This window comes from Platalea leucorodia (genome assembly GCF_965183815.1).
Source record: "Platalea leucorodia genome assembly, chromosome: 5".
Classification (NCBI taxonomy): Eukaryota; Metazoa; Chordata; class Aves; order Pelecaniformes; family Threskiornithidae; genus Platalea; species Platalea leucorodia.
This window is the reverse complement of record NC_138827.1, coordinates 94860010-94878595: the sequence shown is the minus strand read 5'-3', so window position 1 is coordinate 94878595 and position 18586 is coordinate 94860010. Positions and strand designations below refer to the sequence as shown.

The following is an 18586-nucleotide window of genomic DNA, read 5'->3' as shown; positions in this document are numbered from 1 at the left end:
CATAGATGATTATCTTATTTTTGGAATACCATAAATGTAATAAAAATCAAGTTCAGGGTTTGGCAAGCTTTCAATAAATAACTTTTTCTTCATGACTTGGCTGAAACAAAACATCCTGTGGTAATAAACTTGATAGGATTATTTTATGCAGCACTTTATGTGAAAATATTGTGGTTTTTTTTTACTTAGGTGTTCATAGGCACCTGTTTCTAAAGATGAGGTCCAAAGTATTTCTGTCAGGTTTTGCCTGCTGTTTCTTTTATATCTCCAGTGTTCAAGCTGGAGGGAGGAAACCTTTCCAAGGACAGCCATATAAATAGGCCAAAGAAGGGATACGAGCAAAAGATGTTGCTGCCTTCCATCTACATAGCATTCTGAGCATGTTATGCCAATACTTCACCCGTGTAGAAGTGAGTCCTTCGGCCTCTTTCACAAATTGATGTAGGCAGCCAACCAGAACACTGTTGATAAGCTCAGTAAGGCTTAAAATTCTCTAAATGATGTTTTTCAAAAAAAAAAAAAATTACCAGTAAAATTACATGCTTGCAACATACTTTCCTGACCTTGCAAAATGCTACCTGGGCTTTTCTCCAAAGGCAGCAAAATCTGTCATGCTTGTTATTTCGTTATATCTTGGCAACGTTGACAGAGAAAAGCTGCTGTTCCTGCTGCAACACTTCTGTAAAAACATCAAAGCAAAGAAAGAACAAGGAAGACTAAGTTAATGAATTCTTTCTCTTTTCAACCTTTAGCTTTTTAACCTTAAACCTACTTCCTCTATTTAACCTTGGTCATTAAATAGTATTGCATTTAAAGATGGTACCTTAAGCTTTAAATCCTGTCTCTGACTAACTAGGAGGGAATTGTCAGGGAGGAAAACAAAGGAATGTTAATGGTGATATTTGCAGCTTTCGTGATAGCTTCCATCTCGGTTGTTCCCCTCTATAATATAATAAAGAGCATTCTCATGGTAGGATATTCTTCTCATTAGTCCATTGAAAAAAGAGTTATAAAATTATACCTAAAGCTTCTGCTTCCTGTAGAAAGGGAAGCGTAGTGGGGATGATATAGAGGACTGTGTGCATGGGATGGGTAGTAATGCCTGCAGGCAGCAGTATCTGCTGGGAAACTGAAATAGCTCTGACTTCAGCATTGGAAGGAATCAGACAGAAAGCAATCATCTTGTAAACAGGAACACCAAATGTTGTTATCCAGCACACCTTCATATCTAATAGTGTGTTTTAAAATTAATTATGTACTGAAGGTTTCCATGGAATTTGGAAGATATAGTTTCTACCCTCAGTGTTGATTTTTCGTTTTCAGGTTTTTTGGTAAAAGAACTCATTGGGACTGTAGAGGAGCTTCAAATTTAGAACAACTACATCAACTTTTAAGTGAAATAATGATCAGAAGACTGAAGAATGATGTTCTAACTCAGTTGCCTCCCAAAGTCAGGCAACGTATTCCATTTGACCTCCCACAAGCTGCAGCTAAGGTAAATTTTCCACTTTTGCTAAAAACATATTTGTTAGTAAATAGTAATATCTATGTATTCATATGCATTTATATGTATGCATGTGTATTATATGCAATTACAAAGAATATGTGAGTACATAGCATAGCATCTCTGTTATTATTTTTAAAATGTAACATGAAGAACATGAATATAGCAATTTTTTGGCATCAGATAATGATAAAATTTGCTCTAATTTTAGTACGATCTTCTCCCTTTCCGTAGATTTTGAATCCTACAGTTACTTTTAGCCAAATTTGATAGAGTTCTCAAAAGTACTCAGTTCTGAAACGTTTCATGCTTGAAATGTACATGTTGAGGTAGGGCATGCTTTGTACTCTATATCTAACTGCTGATCTCTTCTGCCAATTAGAATTTGAATACCACTTTTGCAGAGTGGGAGAAATTAATGAGAAATCTGAATTCAGATGCCACTGAAAGCCACTTTTCTCAAGTCATGAATCTAATCACACGCATGTATAAAGAAACAGCCATTGCCAAGGTAAGCATGGAAGTCTCTTCTTAATATATTTAAAATACCCAGTGTGTTTTTAACTTAATAAAATTAGTTGTATTGGCCTGAATACTAGATAAGATTGGTTGGTTTGTTTTATAATCACAATGTGGAGAAACCCTCTTTTTCCCTGTCTGTTTATGGAATAGGCTGAACCCTAATACAATGACCTGAGCTAAGTGTTAAAACTGTTACTGATTAGATACCCACCAAGCTGGCTGAGACTGTCCAGACGTAGTCTCCCAACAGCACTAAATGCATCTCACAGACTTAGGGATACACTGAAGGTGGGTACTTCAGGGACATACCTGTGTGTCAGTGGCTGCTGCAGCTGACCCAGGATGGTGCTGATGCAGCCCTTACGTAGACTGCATTCTGTCAGTACTGGTTCTCCCCAGGGATAAATGTGGGAGAATAATCCCCTCTAGTCTCTTTCTGTTTTATCAAATGGGACCCCATGTTGTATTTCCTCATGTGGTACTGTAGCTTAAGATGTAAGGAAAAACAAGTTAATAACCAAAATCTTTTACATGCCTACTTTTTACCCTGCTATCAGGCTTTATTATGCTAAGCTATTTTTAGAAAAGGATAGGAAAAAAAAAAAAAGGTTCTGCAGGCTGCTGGAGCAGTAAGAGTTGAGGATCTGACCAACGCCTTCAAATTTTTTTTTCTCCTTGTCTTAAAAATATCACTGTGGTTCTGTTGCTGTTTCTTCCCCACTTCTCTAGTCTCTCCCCTCTGGTAATCCATTTTCAAACAGGAAATTGAAAGACAAAAATGAAATCTGAGGACTGCTGAAGTGGGTATTGCATTAACCACTGATCACTGATAAATTTTATTATTAACTGTCATTGTTACTTTAATAGTTTGTGTAAAAGATATTGAAAATTTTATTTGACATGAAAGAATTCTATAAATGTTTAAATAGAGCAATATTTTATGATTACAATATCATGAAAGTATCAGAATTATTCTTTCAGTTTTGATATATGGGTTTATGTGGGTGCAGATACAGAAGTTCTGATTAAACAATCCCTTGTCCATTTGAAATATGTTTGGGCAGAAATCGGTTTTGTTTTTTTTAAATATGGCTTAAAACATCAGACAATGCTATTGTAACTAAAAAGAGTTTTATCTACATCTTAATCTGGAAGAAGTGTCATGTAATTATGTGGTGATCTGAGGATAAATGGGTTTCTTTCTCTGAAGGAATGAGGTAAGTTTCTCGAAATAGAAAGTTGTGGTATTTTTAAAACAAAAATAATTTGCGTACTTTTACACTTAACAATGTTAGTGTTTGATAAAGTCTTAAATGGGTAACAAAATGTATGGAAATTTACCTTTTTGTATTACAAGAAATTGAAAGACATTAAAATAAAACCTGTCTTTTTGAACATTGTGTATGTCTAACTAATGAAAACGCACTCTCTTACTCCAGGCAGGAGCAGTAAAGGACTATATCAAAATGATGCTTGAAAATGACAAACTGAAGTTTCTAATTTTTGCCCACCACTTAAGCATGCTTCAAGCCTGTACAGAAGCAGTTATAGAAAATAAGGTAATGATTTAACAAATTCATCCTCAGACTTTACTGATACATATGAGCTGTGTTTGAATTCAGTACAACTACCTGTGTGTACAGGAATTTATGGATTTTAAGTGTCTACAAATCAGTGCCACTGGATTAAAAGGGATCGTGTGGTTTTGAAGAACTGTTTTGTATTTAAGGATAATGTAAACACTTGTATCTGGTAGGATACTTTATTATTATTGAATCAATGTTGTAGGCAGTTGTGTCTCAAGTTTTTCTACCAATGTGCTTCTGTCTACTTTTTTTTTTTTTTACAGAACACTATCATCTCACCTGAATGTTTAATTCAAAGCAGTAATGATGTTTGCAAACAACCTTCATATTATTTTGATCATGAACTCTCAACCATTCCTAAGGAATGGTGGCTAACTTTGCTATTTTATATTGTTATTATTTTGCAAGTGCTTGGAACTTTAATAACTCATGTCAGGGAAATTACAGATTCTTCTGCAGAGCATTCCATTTTAAGATCCCATGTTCATGCTGTCTTTTCCTTTTGTAAACAGGGAATACTAGGTCTACACTTCTCTACCTAGAGGCTTAATTGTACATCAAAGGGCAAAAGAGTGCTGATGCATCCCTATCCCTATAACAGGAATAGAATAGAAGTTTTCGTATTTTCACTGGGGGACAGAGGATGATTGGGTCCAAAAATGGACACTGATAATGTCGTTTTGTCTCTATTATGATATGTTACAGGTTCGCTACATACGAATAGATGGAAGTGTTCCTTCTGCAGAAAGAATACATCTTGTTAATCAGTTTCAGAAGGATCCTGATACCCGGGTTGCTATTTTGAGTATTCAGGCAGCTGGTCAGGTAGGACAAAAAAGAAAATATGTGAAACGAGAAACTTGAAGAATATAGGTACTAAAGTCATTGGTGACTGAAGTGTTTTCCTGAAGGCAATTTATCTTCATGCATTATGTGTTTTGTAGACTCATGTATTGAGTTTTTTTTTTTTGCACTAGCTGTTTTAAGCCTCTATTGAAATTACTTGAGCAAAATCAAGATAAGCAGCAGCATCTCATTCTTGAATAGTTAGTAGAAACTCCATTTCTCTAAAAGTACCAGATTAATAAGAAATAAATGTTACTGCCATAACGAAAAACAGTATGCAGTCTTTGCACAATATTGAAGTATTTGTTGAATCTGACTTATATCTATCTGAGGCCCAAGGAAGAAATCAGTGTAATAGGCCCATCTGCTGTCAAGGTGGTCCCTCTTATTTCCATATAAAAATATCCTGTACAACCTTTAGCTTTCTTTTACTTCAGATATTCAGTTGTTTGTGCGTGGAATCTTTTTTCTAAAATGCATCTACTTATTTTGTTTAGGGTTTAACTTTCACTGCTGCTACTCACGTTGTGTTTGCTGAATTATATTGGGATCCAGGCCATATTAAGCAAGCAGAAGACAGAGCACACCGAATTGGGCAGTGCAGTTCTGTGAATATTCACTTCCTTATTGCAAAAGGAACAATGGATACTCTTATGTGGGCAATGCTGAATCGCAAGGTATGTGTGGAATAGAAGCGAATAATCAAGAACTCGCTGTGGTTAAGATAGCGCTTAAGCGCATGTGCCAAATAACATTCTTGCTTATCTGGAGCACTCTTCTACTATGAGACAAATTGATACACCTAGAACTGCTAATCATTAAAATGCCCATGTCTGTTCCAAATTAGTCTTTTCTAGCTTTTTGCTCTCCGTTTAAGATCCAAAGATAAATAAGGTAACTCTGCCGAGATGAATGGGATGGTTCACATCTACAGGAGACCGCTGCTTTATCTTCCTTCTAGGTTTTTATTGCTCTGGTTGTTCAATTTACAGTTTCAGGGTTTTTTGGTTTTTTTGGTTTTTGTTTGTTTGGTTTTTTTTTTACCATAATAACAGCTAGAGTTTGTTGGCTTTGTTTTTGTTTTTTAATTGGATTAATGTTGTGCCTTACTAAATTTCATTTCTGAGAGGCAGAAGCATTCTCAAATAATTCTTCATCATATCCAAGATTACAGTAATTACCCAGTCCTTGTTAGGAGGAGTAATTACATCCTGCTTTCTTTCTTTACTTGGAAGATCTTTGAGAGTTCATGGGACTAAGAAAAATAATTTGGCTGTTTTGCTTTTGTGACCTTTTTGTGGCCTTTGATACCATTCATTGGTGTATTGTTTTGATAACTGAGGTGTGTTTGTATTCTGTCAGCTCTTGTTTTCTGACATTTCCAGAAGTATCAATGGAGAAAGAACTGCCTTTTAAACCCTAGTTGTCAGAATTGTTTGAGATTGTGGTTACACAGGGTGTCTTCTGATGCTAATGCTGACTTACAATTGTTGTTCCTGCATTTGGCTACTGCTGTGTTGTACTAGTGCAGTTGTTTGTATCCATACAGTTAGTAAAGAAACCAATAATCATTTTTTTGCCAATATATTCCTCTCCTGCTGAAAAGTAATCGCAGTTTAAAGAACCTAGGTAGTGCAAACTGTATTTGACATTTCAGTTGGGGAATGACACTCTGTATTCAGATTCCTGTAGGTATCTGAAAAAATCTCAGTCTGTCCAGTACGTTAAGAGTCTCCTTAAACATGGCATGGATAGGTCTCAGTAATTCACCAACAATTTACCATACAAGAGTTCTGTCCCTAAATTGCTTCTTTCAATTAATTCTGCCTTTGTTTGTTTCCACGTGCCAAGCAAAACGTGTAAAGACCGTAAGAGATGTACACGATTGTATATATTCTCTTTCAACTTCAATCAATACTGACATTTTGTATATACCTTTTCACAAGTCATAGTGTGTTAAATATGCTACTTATTGTTATTCTTGCAGAAATGGCTGCCGGAAGAGGAATGGTTTTAATCACTTAAGTTATTTTGAATTACTACAGAGTTTCTTACTTTGCAAATGCTGAATTAAGTTTGCAAGGGAAGCAAATTGAGTGAATATAGGTAAATAAATTTATTCCAACACGTGAATTATGCAAGTCTTCTTTCTGCAGGCCAAAGTTACAGGCAGCACCTTGAATGGCAAGAAAGAGAAAATGCAGGCTGAAGAAGGTGATAAGGAGAAATGGGATTTTTTGAGTTTTGCTGAGATGTGGACCCCAAATGAAAGTCTAGAAGATCCTAAAAATGAACTTTTATTTACGCATGTAAGACTCGAAACTTATGTTTTTCTGGTTTCTTTCATTTAAAAAAAATTATGACCATTAGTCACTTAAGCTTTCTGTGCACTGCAGACTTTACTAATGGAGAAACACTAAATAAGTGGGGAAAACTAATGTAAATTCCATGTTAAAAATTAGGTGAAGTTGGGGAAAGTGCTCTGCTGGGTCCTTATGTTATGTTTAGGTGACTGACCCACCCTCAGAGTCAGATAAGACCAAGTAATTTCTGTTTAAATTACAGCTTTATTAGCTGTCCTGAATTTAATTGGCTATTATTTTAAAAACAATGTTTAAAAGCCTTTCCTTGTAACAGGCATCATCAAAAAAGGCACACAGATACCAGTTCTGTTTATTTGTTTTCCGATAGTGCTATTTCAGAATTTTCCTGAGAATATTGAAAATGCTTCTTACAAAACAGAAGTGGAATGTTGAATTGCTCTTTCTGCTAGCTGTTTGTTCTTAAAGGAAGATGCCTTTTGTTTCCACCTCCAAACTAAAAATAGCTTTTTGTATTGGAGAGTAATATTAATGGAGAAAAATCATAATTTTAACAGCTTCTGATGCAGTAATTATAAGTGAGGTTTACATATTTCTTTCCTCTTTCCTAGTTTGAAAAGGAAAGACAGCATGACATACGTTCTTTCTTTTCCCCAAAATCCTCCACTGAGAAGAAACGCAAACTCTTTTCTGGTAATGAATCATTACATAATGATTCAGAATCTTCTGAAGTCACAAAAGAAGAGGATGCAGAGAAGAGCAGTGAAAACCTGGATTCCACAAGAATAAGTGATGTGGATACAATTTGTCAGGAAAGTACCTGTGAACCTGAAGCTAAAAGAGCAAGAAGCATAAGTGGATCTACTCCAGTCAACTCCAGTAAGAAAGAGAAAAAATCTTTGACTGGAAAAAAGCCCTCTTTGTTTTCAGAAAAAAACAATGAAGTCTTTCCTTGTGGCTTAAATACTTCAAGCAAAAGTACGGCTTTAAATCATAAAGTTTGGCACTGTAGTGTTTGCACTTATAGTAATAATGAATTGCTCCCTTACTGTGAAATGTGCAATTGCCCTCAAAGCAGTAATGGTAAGTGACCTCTGCTGCAGAGAAAAATATGCATTTTTTGTTTCAGCTGTGATTAGTTTCAGAAAACACAGTCTTTCTAAATATATGAATATACACAAATCCAGGCAAAATACAAAGAATGGTGTCTTTATGTGAACAGATACCCATTAAGTAATCCTTCTTAATTTTGCTTTCCCCAGGGATCTTTTACATGATTCTAATTTGAAACAAATGGAAAAATCAGATAAATGTTAACAGGATATAAATTCAGTGAGGAAGAATATATGCTCGGTTTTCTTTGCAGCAAATGGAGCTTTCCTATTCCTTGAGGTTTATGGTTATTCTGAATCCAATTAAATGGCAAACTTTTTCTCTACCTGTCAAAACTGAATGATGTGGTATAGATGTTTTATTAACTTGGGTATTGTATATTTGTCGTGAGAGACATTACCTGGAAAATACGGCATTTCTTGCTCCAACAGGTCAGAGTAGACGTCTCTTATTAAATGTATTTAATCTATCTGGAAACTTAATAGAACATTTTTATAAATCTGTCCCCATATTTGCCATTTCAATTGCAAAGGAAGGAATAAGGTTCTTTTTCTTTCTTTTTTTTTTTTATTTTATTTAAGTCTCTGTGCTTGTTCAAGTAAGGACAACTTCTGGATTTCACAGGTATAGATCAATGCCTGGAAAACTACTTTGTGTGTTTATGGTATACAATAACTGTATATAATATAGAATTGCTAACTGTGTTATTTATTGCATATATTTTGACATTAAGCTGGGTGCATGAAATTGCATAAATGGAAAACTTTGTTCCATGTGTTTATTAAAGGTAGCTCTGCTTTCCTAAGTGGTTGCACCATTAGAGAACAAAATGCAATTTCCTTTTATTTCAATTACATAGTCCTGTCTCCAGATTAGGTTCCTGTAGCATAAATAATTGCTTTTCTTGTTTCCTCATCTATAGTTGAGAGAGATTGTGCAGTTCCCACTAGCCAGACTGAAGAAGATCTGTCAAAGGACTCCAGAAGAAATGAAGAGAGCGCAGTGTGCAATGCTGAAGATACAAGAGAAGATTTTGGGGAAACGGTGACCCAGCAATTTGTTGAATTCAGTGAACAGGAAACTGTTGAAATTGAAAATGAAGAAAGTGAAAAAAAGTGTGGAGATGGTAAAGTGGGACTCCTATGAAAGAAAGATTATATCCTGTTGTGAAACTGTATTAAATGCCTCTAGCATGAAAAATAACTTTTAAATAAAAACCTACACATTTGAAAGAAGACAGAAATACATACACTTGCACATGACTTTCTCGTTTTAGTCTGGAATGTTCAGTGAATTTTGATGATGGATAAACCAAGCCTTTCCATACAACTCCTGCAGCAATAAGAGTTTTTGGCTGACATAAGAACTATGTCAAACTAGCAACTGTGAACCTGTATAGTTTTATTGAAACTTATGATGGCATGTACTTGTGTTCAGGACAGCCACAGGCAAAACAGATGATAGGTAATTCAGGAGAAACAGAAAAAAAACCCAAAAAACACAAATATCTTAATAGCTTGCTGCGTGAGTTGTGTATCTTATTATCTTGTTCTGCAATTAGATACAGAATCCTCACATGGTATATATTCTCCTGGGTTTTGTTCCATGATTGCTGAACATTTGAAGAAAAAAAAAAAAAAAAAAAAAAAAAAGAAATATTTACAATGTTCATACAACAATTTGTTTGCATATACACCAAATTGGGGAATTTCACAAATAACTTCTTTAAAACACGTATAATATTATTTTTACTGTCTGAGTAGACAGAATGAAATGAATGAAGAAAAAAAACTTTCCAATGTCAACATTGTTTCTCTTTATAGGAGGTGTAGATAAATCAGACACGTTTCCAGTATATGATGGGCTTATGTTTTGTGCAAGCAGAAATACTGATAGAATTCACCTCTATACAAAGGTAAACCTGAAATATGCATGTTCATTATAATTTTAAAATTACAAAGTAAAATGCTGTCCTATGAAACATGTATGTATACTTTCATTTTTTATATTTGATATAAAAAGACGAGTATTTTCGTATTAACTGGTATGTATAAAAATTAGGTAGTTTATCATTCTAGTTCTTTTTCTCAGTGGAATTAAGTAATAATTTCCTAGATATATAGCTTCTAACACTTTTCTTAGCTTACAAAATGAGGCTAATACATTAGATGTATGGTCAGATCATCTGTTAGAAATGCAAGTGGTAGTTGTTTAAGATTCCTTTATTTTATTATAGTGTCTTATCACAAAATATTTTTAAGAGAAGAACATTAAAAATTAAAGTAAAAATGATGTTTCCCTTGGAAATTCAGTCAAGAGGGTTATAATTTCAGTCTCTTAATTTAAGGCAGTTCGTGTGTCTGAACTATTTGCAAAGAAAAATTTCAGATATTTTCAAAGTTAAAATTTTCACCCTGTTTACTTCTAGATATATTAAAGTGAATCTGTGTTTCCTGCCTCTGTGGTATTATCATACCTCTGTGGCTTTTTTTTTTTTCTGGAAAAAATCTTACCTTGAGGGACTAAATTTAGTAGGAAGGGAAGATAATTCTCTTGAAACAGATAATTTTTTTTTTTCTAGATTGTGCTACATTGCATCTGTAAACAAAACTGTTTGCTTGTCTAGGATGGGGAACCACTGAATCATAATTTCATTCCATTGGACATACAGCTGGATAACTGGGAGGATTTACCAGAGACTTTCCAGCATAAACAAAATCGTTCATCGGTAAGAACAAATTCTACTGGCACAGTAATATAATATTTAATATGGAGTGCTTTGACTTATTTTTTTAAAACAAATGCAGAACACTTCCAGGCCTTGGGATCCTAGGCACAGTTTCATCAATGCGAGCAGATCTCATAAATGTTGATGTGAATATTAATTATGCAGTCTGTTACTTTGGCAAGTTATCATGCCTCCTGTTAACATTTCGGTAGGTGGAATCAACCAGGCGTCATTTAATTTCTCATTTACAGGATTAGTAACTAACATTCATAAGTCAACAAAATAGCATTTTAAAGGTTATGAATTAAACGGGGCACATTATGAATAAGAATGTGCTAGATTGTATCAGAGCTGCAGTTCTGAGCAGGCCTCCACTCTCACTTCTTCCTTTGGTCTTCTAACAATGTTCAAAGCAGCGTAGGGCACAGCTCCGCTGAGACACATAGCTTCAGTCAATTCAGTAATAAATATCACATTCATAATGGTGTTTGAGAAGAACATTAACACGTAACCCCAAGTACTCAAGTAAGGAAATACAGAATGTAAATTGGATGTGCAATATTATCAGGTTAACACAGTTTTCTTAACTGTTTTCTCCATTTAAAGAGAAATATAGTTTGGAAAATCAGATTCTATCGTGTAGGAACAAAACTGATTCTTTTTGGTAGGTTCTCCAGCAAGGCTGGAATTTAAATTTGTAAGAGGGATACCTGACTGATTCAACCAAGTTTTGTAAAGCAGTTAATGAGTGGGTAACACAAATGTTGCCAAAGGATTTCAAAGCTATTTGTTAAACTGAAAAGACAAGTTAAGAATCCCATGTTTGTGGGCAGGGGGTGGCACTCTCTGATGGAACTTCCTGCTCCTCAGCCATCTCCTCTAGATTAGAAGATCGATATTAGTAAACGCTCTCCAAAAGAATCAAGGAAATGCAGTGTTGTTTCTGTTTCCATTATGTACTGCCATTTCATTGACTTCTTTCTTGCTGCTCCGACTCTGAGGAAGTGAGACTCATCTGTACACTTTTACATTTGCCATGGAAAAATACTCCAAGGAGAAAAAGAAAATCATTGCTGTGTTGTAATCTTGAAGTATGGAAGTTTGTTCCCAGATAAAGCTGAAGTCACAATTAAGTCCCTACTGCGCAATATATTTATTCTTCCCATAGTCCGTGTTCAGAAGCAGCGTGATACTGACTGCTATAGGTAGTTGCAAGTCAGTGAGGAAAAGAGTGGAAAAATGGAATGGAAAAAAACCCACAACCCAAGCTGCTTGTTCAATTGTTGTATTGTTACTCCCATTTAGTTTCTGTTGTAGAGATGAGGGCGGGATGAAATGATTTTTCCCCTACACACATTCTAAAGCAAGCAGCCATGTTATAAATTCTAAATTCCAATGTAGGAACAGTTTTTCCTTCACTTCCTCACTGCTCTGTGGTTATAGTTATTAAGGAAATCAATTAATAATTGATTAATGTCAGCTTACAGCACCAAAGTTTTGGGGTTTTTTTGTGGCCTCCCAGCCTGTAAAAAAAAAAATATTAGGTTCAGTACCAGAAATCAAGTTCTTCTGAGCCTCTTATTTTATTATACTTTCAAATTCTAAATGCAAAATAAGGAAAGGTGATGAATATTATGCTCTGTTCTCAATTTTCTTTCTGGAATATTTTGTTAAACAGTTCATCAGTTTTTCCTCAGGATCCTGTGGTTGTGTCAATTTGAGATTACTGTGAAAGATGATGAATTGCAGGTTAAACCGCTCAAAACTGTTGCCCTTTGAATATTTTGATGGTAAAACATGTCTCTACTTGCTAGTCAGATCTTTGTGTGCTGCACTGAAATGCCACAGGAAAGAGGATGGCAGTATTGCCATAAAGAGATGCGTAATTAAGACAATATGGTGATCTGATTTCTTATGTCATTAATTACTAATTTACTATAATAATGGTTTTTACGTATGTTTTTCTGACACTGTATTATTGTAAAGGAATATAGTAACCTCAAAGCAAGTATGTCAGTGATTCTGTTAAAATTTTACAAGTTGGAAAACTTTTGTGAGAAATGGACTAATACCTAGTTGAGTTGAACAGCTCTTCCAGTTCATCTGTAGCTAAGCCTTCCACACCGACATTAGGGGCTGTACACGACAGACTGTTAATCTGGAGTTAAGCATGTATCAGAAGGTTAGAGGAAAGAAGAAAGGTTGTCCGTAAACCCAATTATAAACGCTGTTCAAATGATGGGAGGAAACTTTCCTTCTCTGAGAGGCCTGCTGCAACAGGGAGAACGGTTGCTGTAAGAAGAAAACTCTTTTGCATGTCTGTTTTTTTCCCCATTGGCAAAGTCTTCCTTACACAAGAAATGTTAACCTGAGGCTTTATCAAGAAACCTTTCTCCTATCACTACACCTTAGATTAGTAAAGGCCATTTCTGGCCTTATTTTCTACCTTCTGGATCAACACACCTATTGTAGCAAAACCGTTATTTTAGACAAAGCCAAAGCTGTTGGAGTTCTTCAGCAGATGGGGGGGGTGGGAGGGGGCTGCAGCTTGTATGAAAAATGACTTGAAGGGACTGTTTCTGATAATACCAGCTGTTTTCATCCAGTTTTGAATGTATTAATTCATAGCACACTTTCACCATAATTAAATAGTTCTGTGTAATGCCTGTCATGCTGCTGACAGTAGCATTCTCTACCAGATACTGAGGTTTGTGAAAGAATGGAGTCATCTAACAGCAATGAAACAGAAGATTGTCAGAAAAAGCGGTCAGATATTTTGTAGTCCTATTCATGCTGCTGAGGAGTTGTCTAAAAAGCAGTCGATGGTCAGCAGCACAAAAAGGTATGTGTTTTTAATTTTTCGTCATCTTACTAATGGCTGCAGGAAGTTTGATGTATTGAACGTAACTTTCCGTGGAACGACGCTGAGACTGTGAACTGGTGGTTCGATAATTGCTTGTCGCATAGTGACAAACGTAGGCAACCAAGCACATCAGTAAATCTGTTGGAATGGAAGTGTCTGCTTCCCTGTCCGGCACTGTGCCGCATTCTGCAGCTGTTCTGGCTTTGCTGCACTGCATATTTAAACAGCTGGAACTTGCCGGAGTTTTTTTGAGGAAAAACCATGACCTCAGGGACTCGAAAGAAAAGAAAAAAATCTTGTGGAAGCAGGAATAAATCGTTACTTGCCATCAATGATATAATGCTTCATTCATAATTCACAGCTTACTCCAACCCTTTCTGATACTCATTCTTGCTTTAAGCAATTCTGTTCTCTGTGGATGACATTTCTCAAAATTATTGTTTTCCTTGCTGAGTGTCATTGAAAAGGCCTGCTGTTTAATCCTTGTTAAAATCTAGATTTACCTTTTTTCCACTTTCTTTCCTTTTTCTGATATGCTGTCTTCCCTGACAGACATTTGCAGCTTCAGTGTTGTCATTGCTCTCCACAAAACTTCTCATGCGTACAGGTTAACTCACCAAGGTGCCTCTGCAAACTATCTAAAACCTTTTTATTCCTCTCAGTCCCTACTGTTAAATTCTCCAGAGTGACTCTATTTTGGCTGTAGGTAAGAATTCAAGTAAGTAAATAGAGTTTGTAATTCCAGTAGCATAAGGAGAACCAGCAGGTAGTAAGTGTTTCCTAACCTGTTGCCGGACTGTCTCCTTCCATGAAATGTAGGAAAGATCTAACTGTCAACTGTGTTAGAAAATCTGCTGTAACCTACAGCGGTCTTCTAAGGTATATAAGTATATAGGGTTTGCCATGTGTATAGTACAGGGAGGTGTACTTATGAGAAGTTGTCTGAATAGTGGGTTTTGGAAACATGATCAGAGTGAAGCAATTCTAGCAGTTCTACTTAAGAGCAGTGGTGTTTTGTACATTTTCACATTAAAATAAAGACGTGAGTTCAAAGATAACTAATGGAGCAAGGAGTCCTCCAGAGCTTGTAGAGCTGCTTGTATTAGCTAGAGTATCAGTGAGACTCCACCTCACGGAAACAAAATGGCGTCCAGATTTCACTGTCAGGCAATATCGAATTGTTTTCATTTTCATTTTGGTATATACAAAACAACTTACCTGTTTGCTGGTTAGAGCTGAATCTGGTTCTAGGAAAAGATATCTTCGGTCATACGGAAGTATTCTGGTGAAGTATGTTTTCCCAAACTTTATTAATTTCTCATCTGGGAAATGAGGAATGTTTTAAGAGAATGTGCCATACCAATCTTGCTGCAGCCAAGAGTGAATATTCTTTGAGGGACATGGTTCCCTTTGTAGTATATTGACAGAATTTTGAATTATTTTAGGTATGTGACCAAGGAGGACGTAGCAGCAGCCTCGCTGAGCAAAGGTAGCAGCAGCGGGGGCAGCGTGCGCCTCATCTCCAAAGAAAGTGGGGTTTGTCTGAAGAACGAAAATGCTTCTGTTGAACAATCGGGTCATTCCACAAAGTAAGTTCATTAATGCAATAAGGTGATTGAGCTGTTTCCTCACAGATTTTTTTTTTTTTTGAAGTAGCAAAATTATTTGCTGTGAGTGTTTACCTTGCTGAAGTGTAGTGTTTAGATAAGAAACTCGCTGTAGTGCTAATGAGCTATGCTTTATTCTCATAACAGTTTAGATTACATCTGTTGTCTGCTGATATAGCTGCTAATTAACTGAGTCTGATTAAAATGAAACAAGAAAATAGTTACACAATTCAGTTAAGGAGAAAACAATGTTAGCTCAGGCCTGCTTGTGAGGTTAACAGCAAATTGGGGACACCAAATTTTCTTCTGTTCTGCCTCAAAATTCAGAAAAAGGGAGAAAAGAACATGAAAAATCTAGACAGAAAATGCCCTCTTAAAAAAAACTCCATTAAACAAGCAGTGTGTATGTGTCCTGCCTGGAGGTAAGCCTTGTTTAGCATAGGAAATGGATAGGTAGCCATGAAGGTTGCGTAGAGAAACCAGGATATTTCCTTTGACTTTTTAACTTCGGTTAAAGAGGGGGCTGAAATATTTTACGTTTATATGTGTACATGCCTGATAGAAACCACCATTTCTTTATAAATACAGCATTAATTCAGCTAATAATTCAGCGTACATGTGTAAATGTAGCAAGATGTGCAAAAGAAAAATGTCTGTTATATTGTCAATTTTTTTTTTAAATGGAAACGTAAACCAAGTAGATGATTTTCACTGTGCAGGTATCAATCCGAACAAGATATTATTCCAACAAAAACTGGTATTTCAGAACATAAAATGGAAATATACAGTGCATACAAAAACCTACTGAATTGTGTTGCTGAATATCTCCTTTATTAACAGCTGTACTGTGTTCTCTGCAAACAGGTTGCTTTCAGAAAATGGAAAAGGCCCGTCAGCTCTTCATGCAGAGCAGCCTGAAGCTGAAGGCTCCTCCCTGTCCAAAGGCTATTTGCAGGCCTTGGACAGCCAGGGGAACCCGCTCTGTCTCAGCTGTCAACAGCCAACAGCTCAGCTTGAGCCGGGCTGCCAGGCCCGCGCTTGGGACACGCGATTCTGCTCTCACGCCTGCCAGGAGGACTTCTCGATTCGCTCTAGTCAGAGCTACCTGAGGACTAAAGTGTTTGAAATCGAACACGGTGTTTGCCAGTTTTGTAATCAAAACGCCCAGGAGCTTTATCTCAGCATCAGAGATGCGCCCAAGAGTCAGCGTAAGAAACTTCTGGAGAGTTCTTGGATGTCTCACCTTCCACTTGGGCAGGTAATAATACTGATTTTTAAGTAGTAACAGCTAATCTGTGTATTCCCGTAGCAGATAGTTCAGAGAAATCCAAAATGTTCTTCTTACAGGTTGAAGATCGAAGGTTAACCTAGCACCAAAAACAGATAAGAAAAACAAAATCTTAAACACAAACCCCCGCCATGTCTTGTAACACGTTTTTCATTGCTGAAAGGCACAGGTATCAGAATTCAGATTCCTTAGGGATGTGAATATTGCAGACAGATTTACTTGAAATGTGCTTTATTAACAAACTTTCTGGTTATGAAACAATTTAAGAATGGATGTAGTCTAGTAGTACTAGGTTATTCCGACTTTGCAGAATGGTTGGTAGGAGCTTAACAAAAGCCAGTTGTCACAGCTCCTCTCAGTATCGCCTCAAAACACATTAAAATACCACCATTCTTCTGTGGTTGTGATTGCTTCTTCACTGACTTGAAGGCAGTGGAGCAGGGGGGAGGAATATTCCTACGTAAAGTGGTATTTTTAGTCAGAAACTAAAATGCTATTTCATTTTCTGCTGCAAAGCTGAAATTCTGCTTCAGAAGTTACTGGTTCTAACTTGTTTAAATAAATTCTGCAGACACCCATTGAAACTTGCAAAAGAAAACGTAATTTACTCTCGCTTGTCGTATGCATGAGCGCAGCTTTGTTGCTTGCAGCTTGTTAAAATAAGGTGGTGCACATCTAAAAGACTGAGAGAAGTCTTGTGGCGTGAGGGTTTCTTACAGCCTGCTAAGTCAGCAGAGCTCTCTGTTGTGTCTAAGTTACCTTTCTGAAAGCTGGCGTAGGGCTTTATCACCTAAGGTTTCTCAGTGTTCCTTATCACAATTCCCATTGCCTCAATCAAAAACTTAAGTAAGTGACAAACACCCAGTTAGAGTCCCCTTCTTTAAGCTGTCGCGCATTTTTACTTGTGTATATTTGTTTTTAGTATCAGCACTTGATGACAAAATGGCGTTGAAGATAACTTACTGTACCAATCAAGAAAATTGAACCTTTCGTTCTGTTTTTCCTTGATCCACTGCGATGCACTTCAGCACGCTGCAGGCTAGGTGAAAATATGCCAACTAAATTTACAGTTGTTTGCTTGTCCAGTGGGAGTAACAAAAAAAAAAAGCTAACGCTTACTTTCTTTCTCTTGATGAGAACTACGGACAGCTACTTCCCTGCGTTATTGTCGTCTTCTGATGGCAGAGCATAGATGTAGTTCAGAAGGAATATCTAACGCTTCTGGTGTCATGTGCTTTGTTACTGCAGTTGAATGAAATTATCACAAACCCGACAGAAGGCCAGTTCTGGCAGGTAGACCACATCAAGCCCGTCTACAGTGGAGGAGGACAGTGCTCCCTGGAAAACCTTCAAACTCTGTGTACGGCCTGCCACAGAGAGGTCAGTATTGTCCGGTCTGGGCAGAAACCCTCACCCTCTCGCAGGGAAATGCCACAGAACCTGCACTGGGGCGGTATTTACCACATTGCAGAAGTATTTTGGGCGCAGGGACGCCTGGAGGTACTGCAGCCTGAGCCCGGGCTCGGGGCAGGGCTCTTGCCCCTCCCGCAGGCAGCAGAAGGCAGTAATGGGGTTCCTCCTCAGCCCTGTGCTCCCAGCCTCTCCATCCCATACAGCGAAGATGAAAGGAAGCATTAAACCGTTAAAACAGTTTCCTCGGGATTTGGGAAAATGTCACCTTAACGTAACAAAATGCAAATGTTTATTAGGTTGTCTACTGCAAAATTAGACTGAAGTTTAACTGTGGGCTAATGCTCTCCATCGAGCACGCTGTTGCCAAGTAACACTACTTACTGAACAGACCCATCCTTCTCTTTTGCAGAGAACTGCAAAACAGGCCAAGGAAAGAAGCCAGATGAAGAGACGTTCTTTAGCTACAAAATATGGCTGTGATATCACAAAATTTTTTGTGAAGATGTAAAATGCAAAATATATTCAATTATAACTCAGAAATGACTACAGTTACACGGTTTTCCTCATGCACTGATTTAAAAAAAAAAAAAAAATGTATCTTTGCAGTCTGTCATGCTGTTGGTAGAGGGAGGAAAATATGGAATCAAACCTAAGAAATCATTTGTACCACTAATTATCAGGGGGCTTTGGGTGAGTGCATCCAAGGTATGTGATCGTGGTTATATTTTTATGACCCTGTGGTTGAAAGCTAAATTTCTGTGTGTAACCTCAACGCACTTTTGAAGCGCACTGTTA

The 18586-nt window shown here is 36.8% G+C and overlaps 1 protein-coding gene across 1 annotated transcript in view; it reads left to right on the top strand.

Annotated features, from left to right (window-relative positions):
• Positions 1-18336, top strand: part of ZRANB3 (zinc finger RANBP2-type containing 3) — a 52031-nt gene extending 33695 nt beyond the window's left edge. Inside the window, exons 7-21 of the mRNA XM_082313098.1 lie at positions 1324-1495; positions 1887-2015; positions 3466-3585; positions 4318-4437; positions 4956-5135; positions 6615-6767; positions 7391-7862; positions 8815-9018; positions 9716-9807; positions 10519-10620; positions 13320-13462; positions 14929-15072; positions 15955-16348; positions 17627-17758; positions 18201-18336. Coding sequence (XP_082169224.1) covers positions 1324-1495; positions 1887-2015; positions 3466-3585; positions 4318-4437; positions 4956-5135; positions 6615-6767; positions 7391-7862; positions 8815-9018; positions 9716-9807; positions 10519-10620; positions 13320-13462; positions 14929-15072; positions 15955-16348; positions 17627-17758; positions 18201-18299 — 2656 coding nt within the window. The 3' untranslated portion in view covers positions 18300-18336. The remainder of the gene's footprint in view (positions 1-1323; positions 1496-1886; positions 2016-3465; positions 3586-4317; positions 4438-4955; positions 5136-6614; positions 6768-7390; positions 7863-8814; positions 9019-9715; positions 9808-10518; positions 10621-13319; positions 13463-14928; positions 15073-15954; positions 16349-17626; positions 17759-18200) is intronic.
• Positions 18337-18586: the final 250 nt, after the last annotated feature.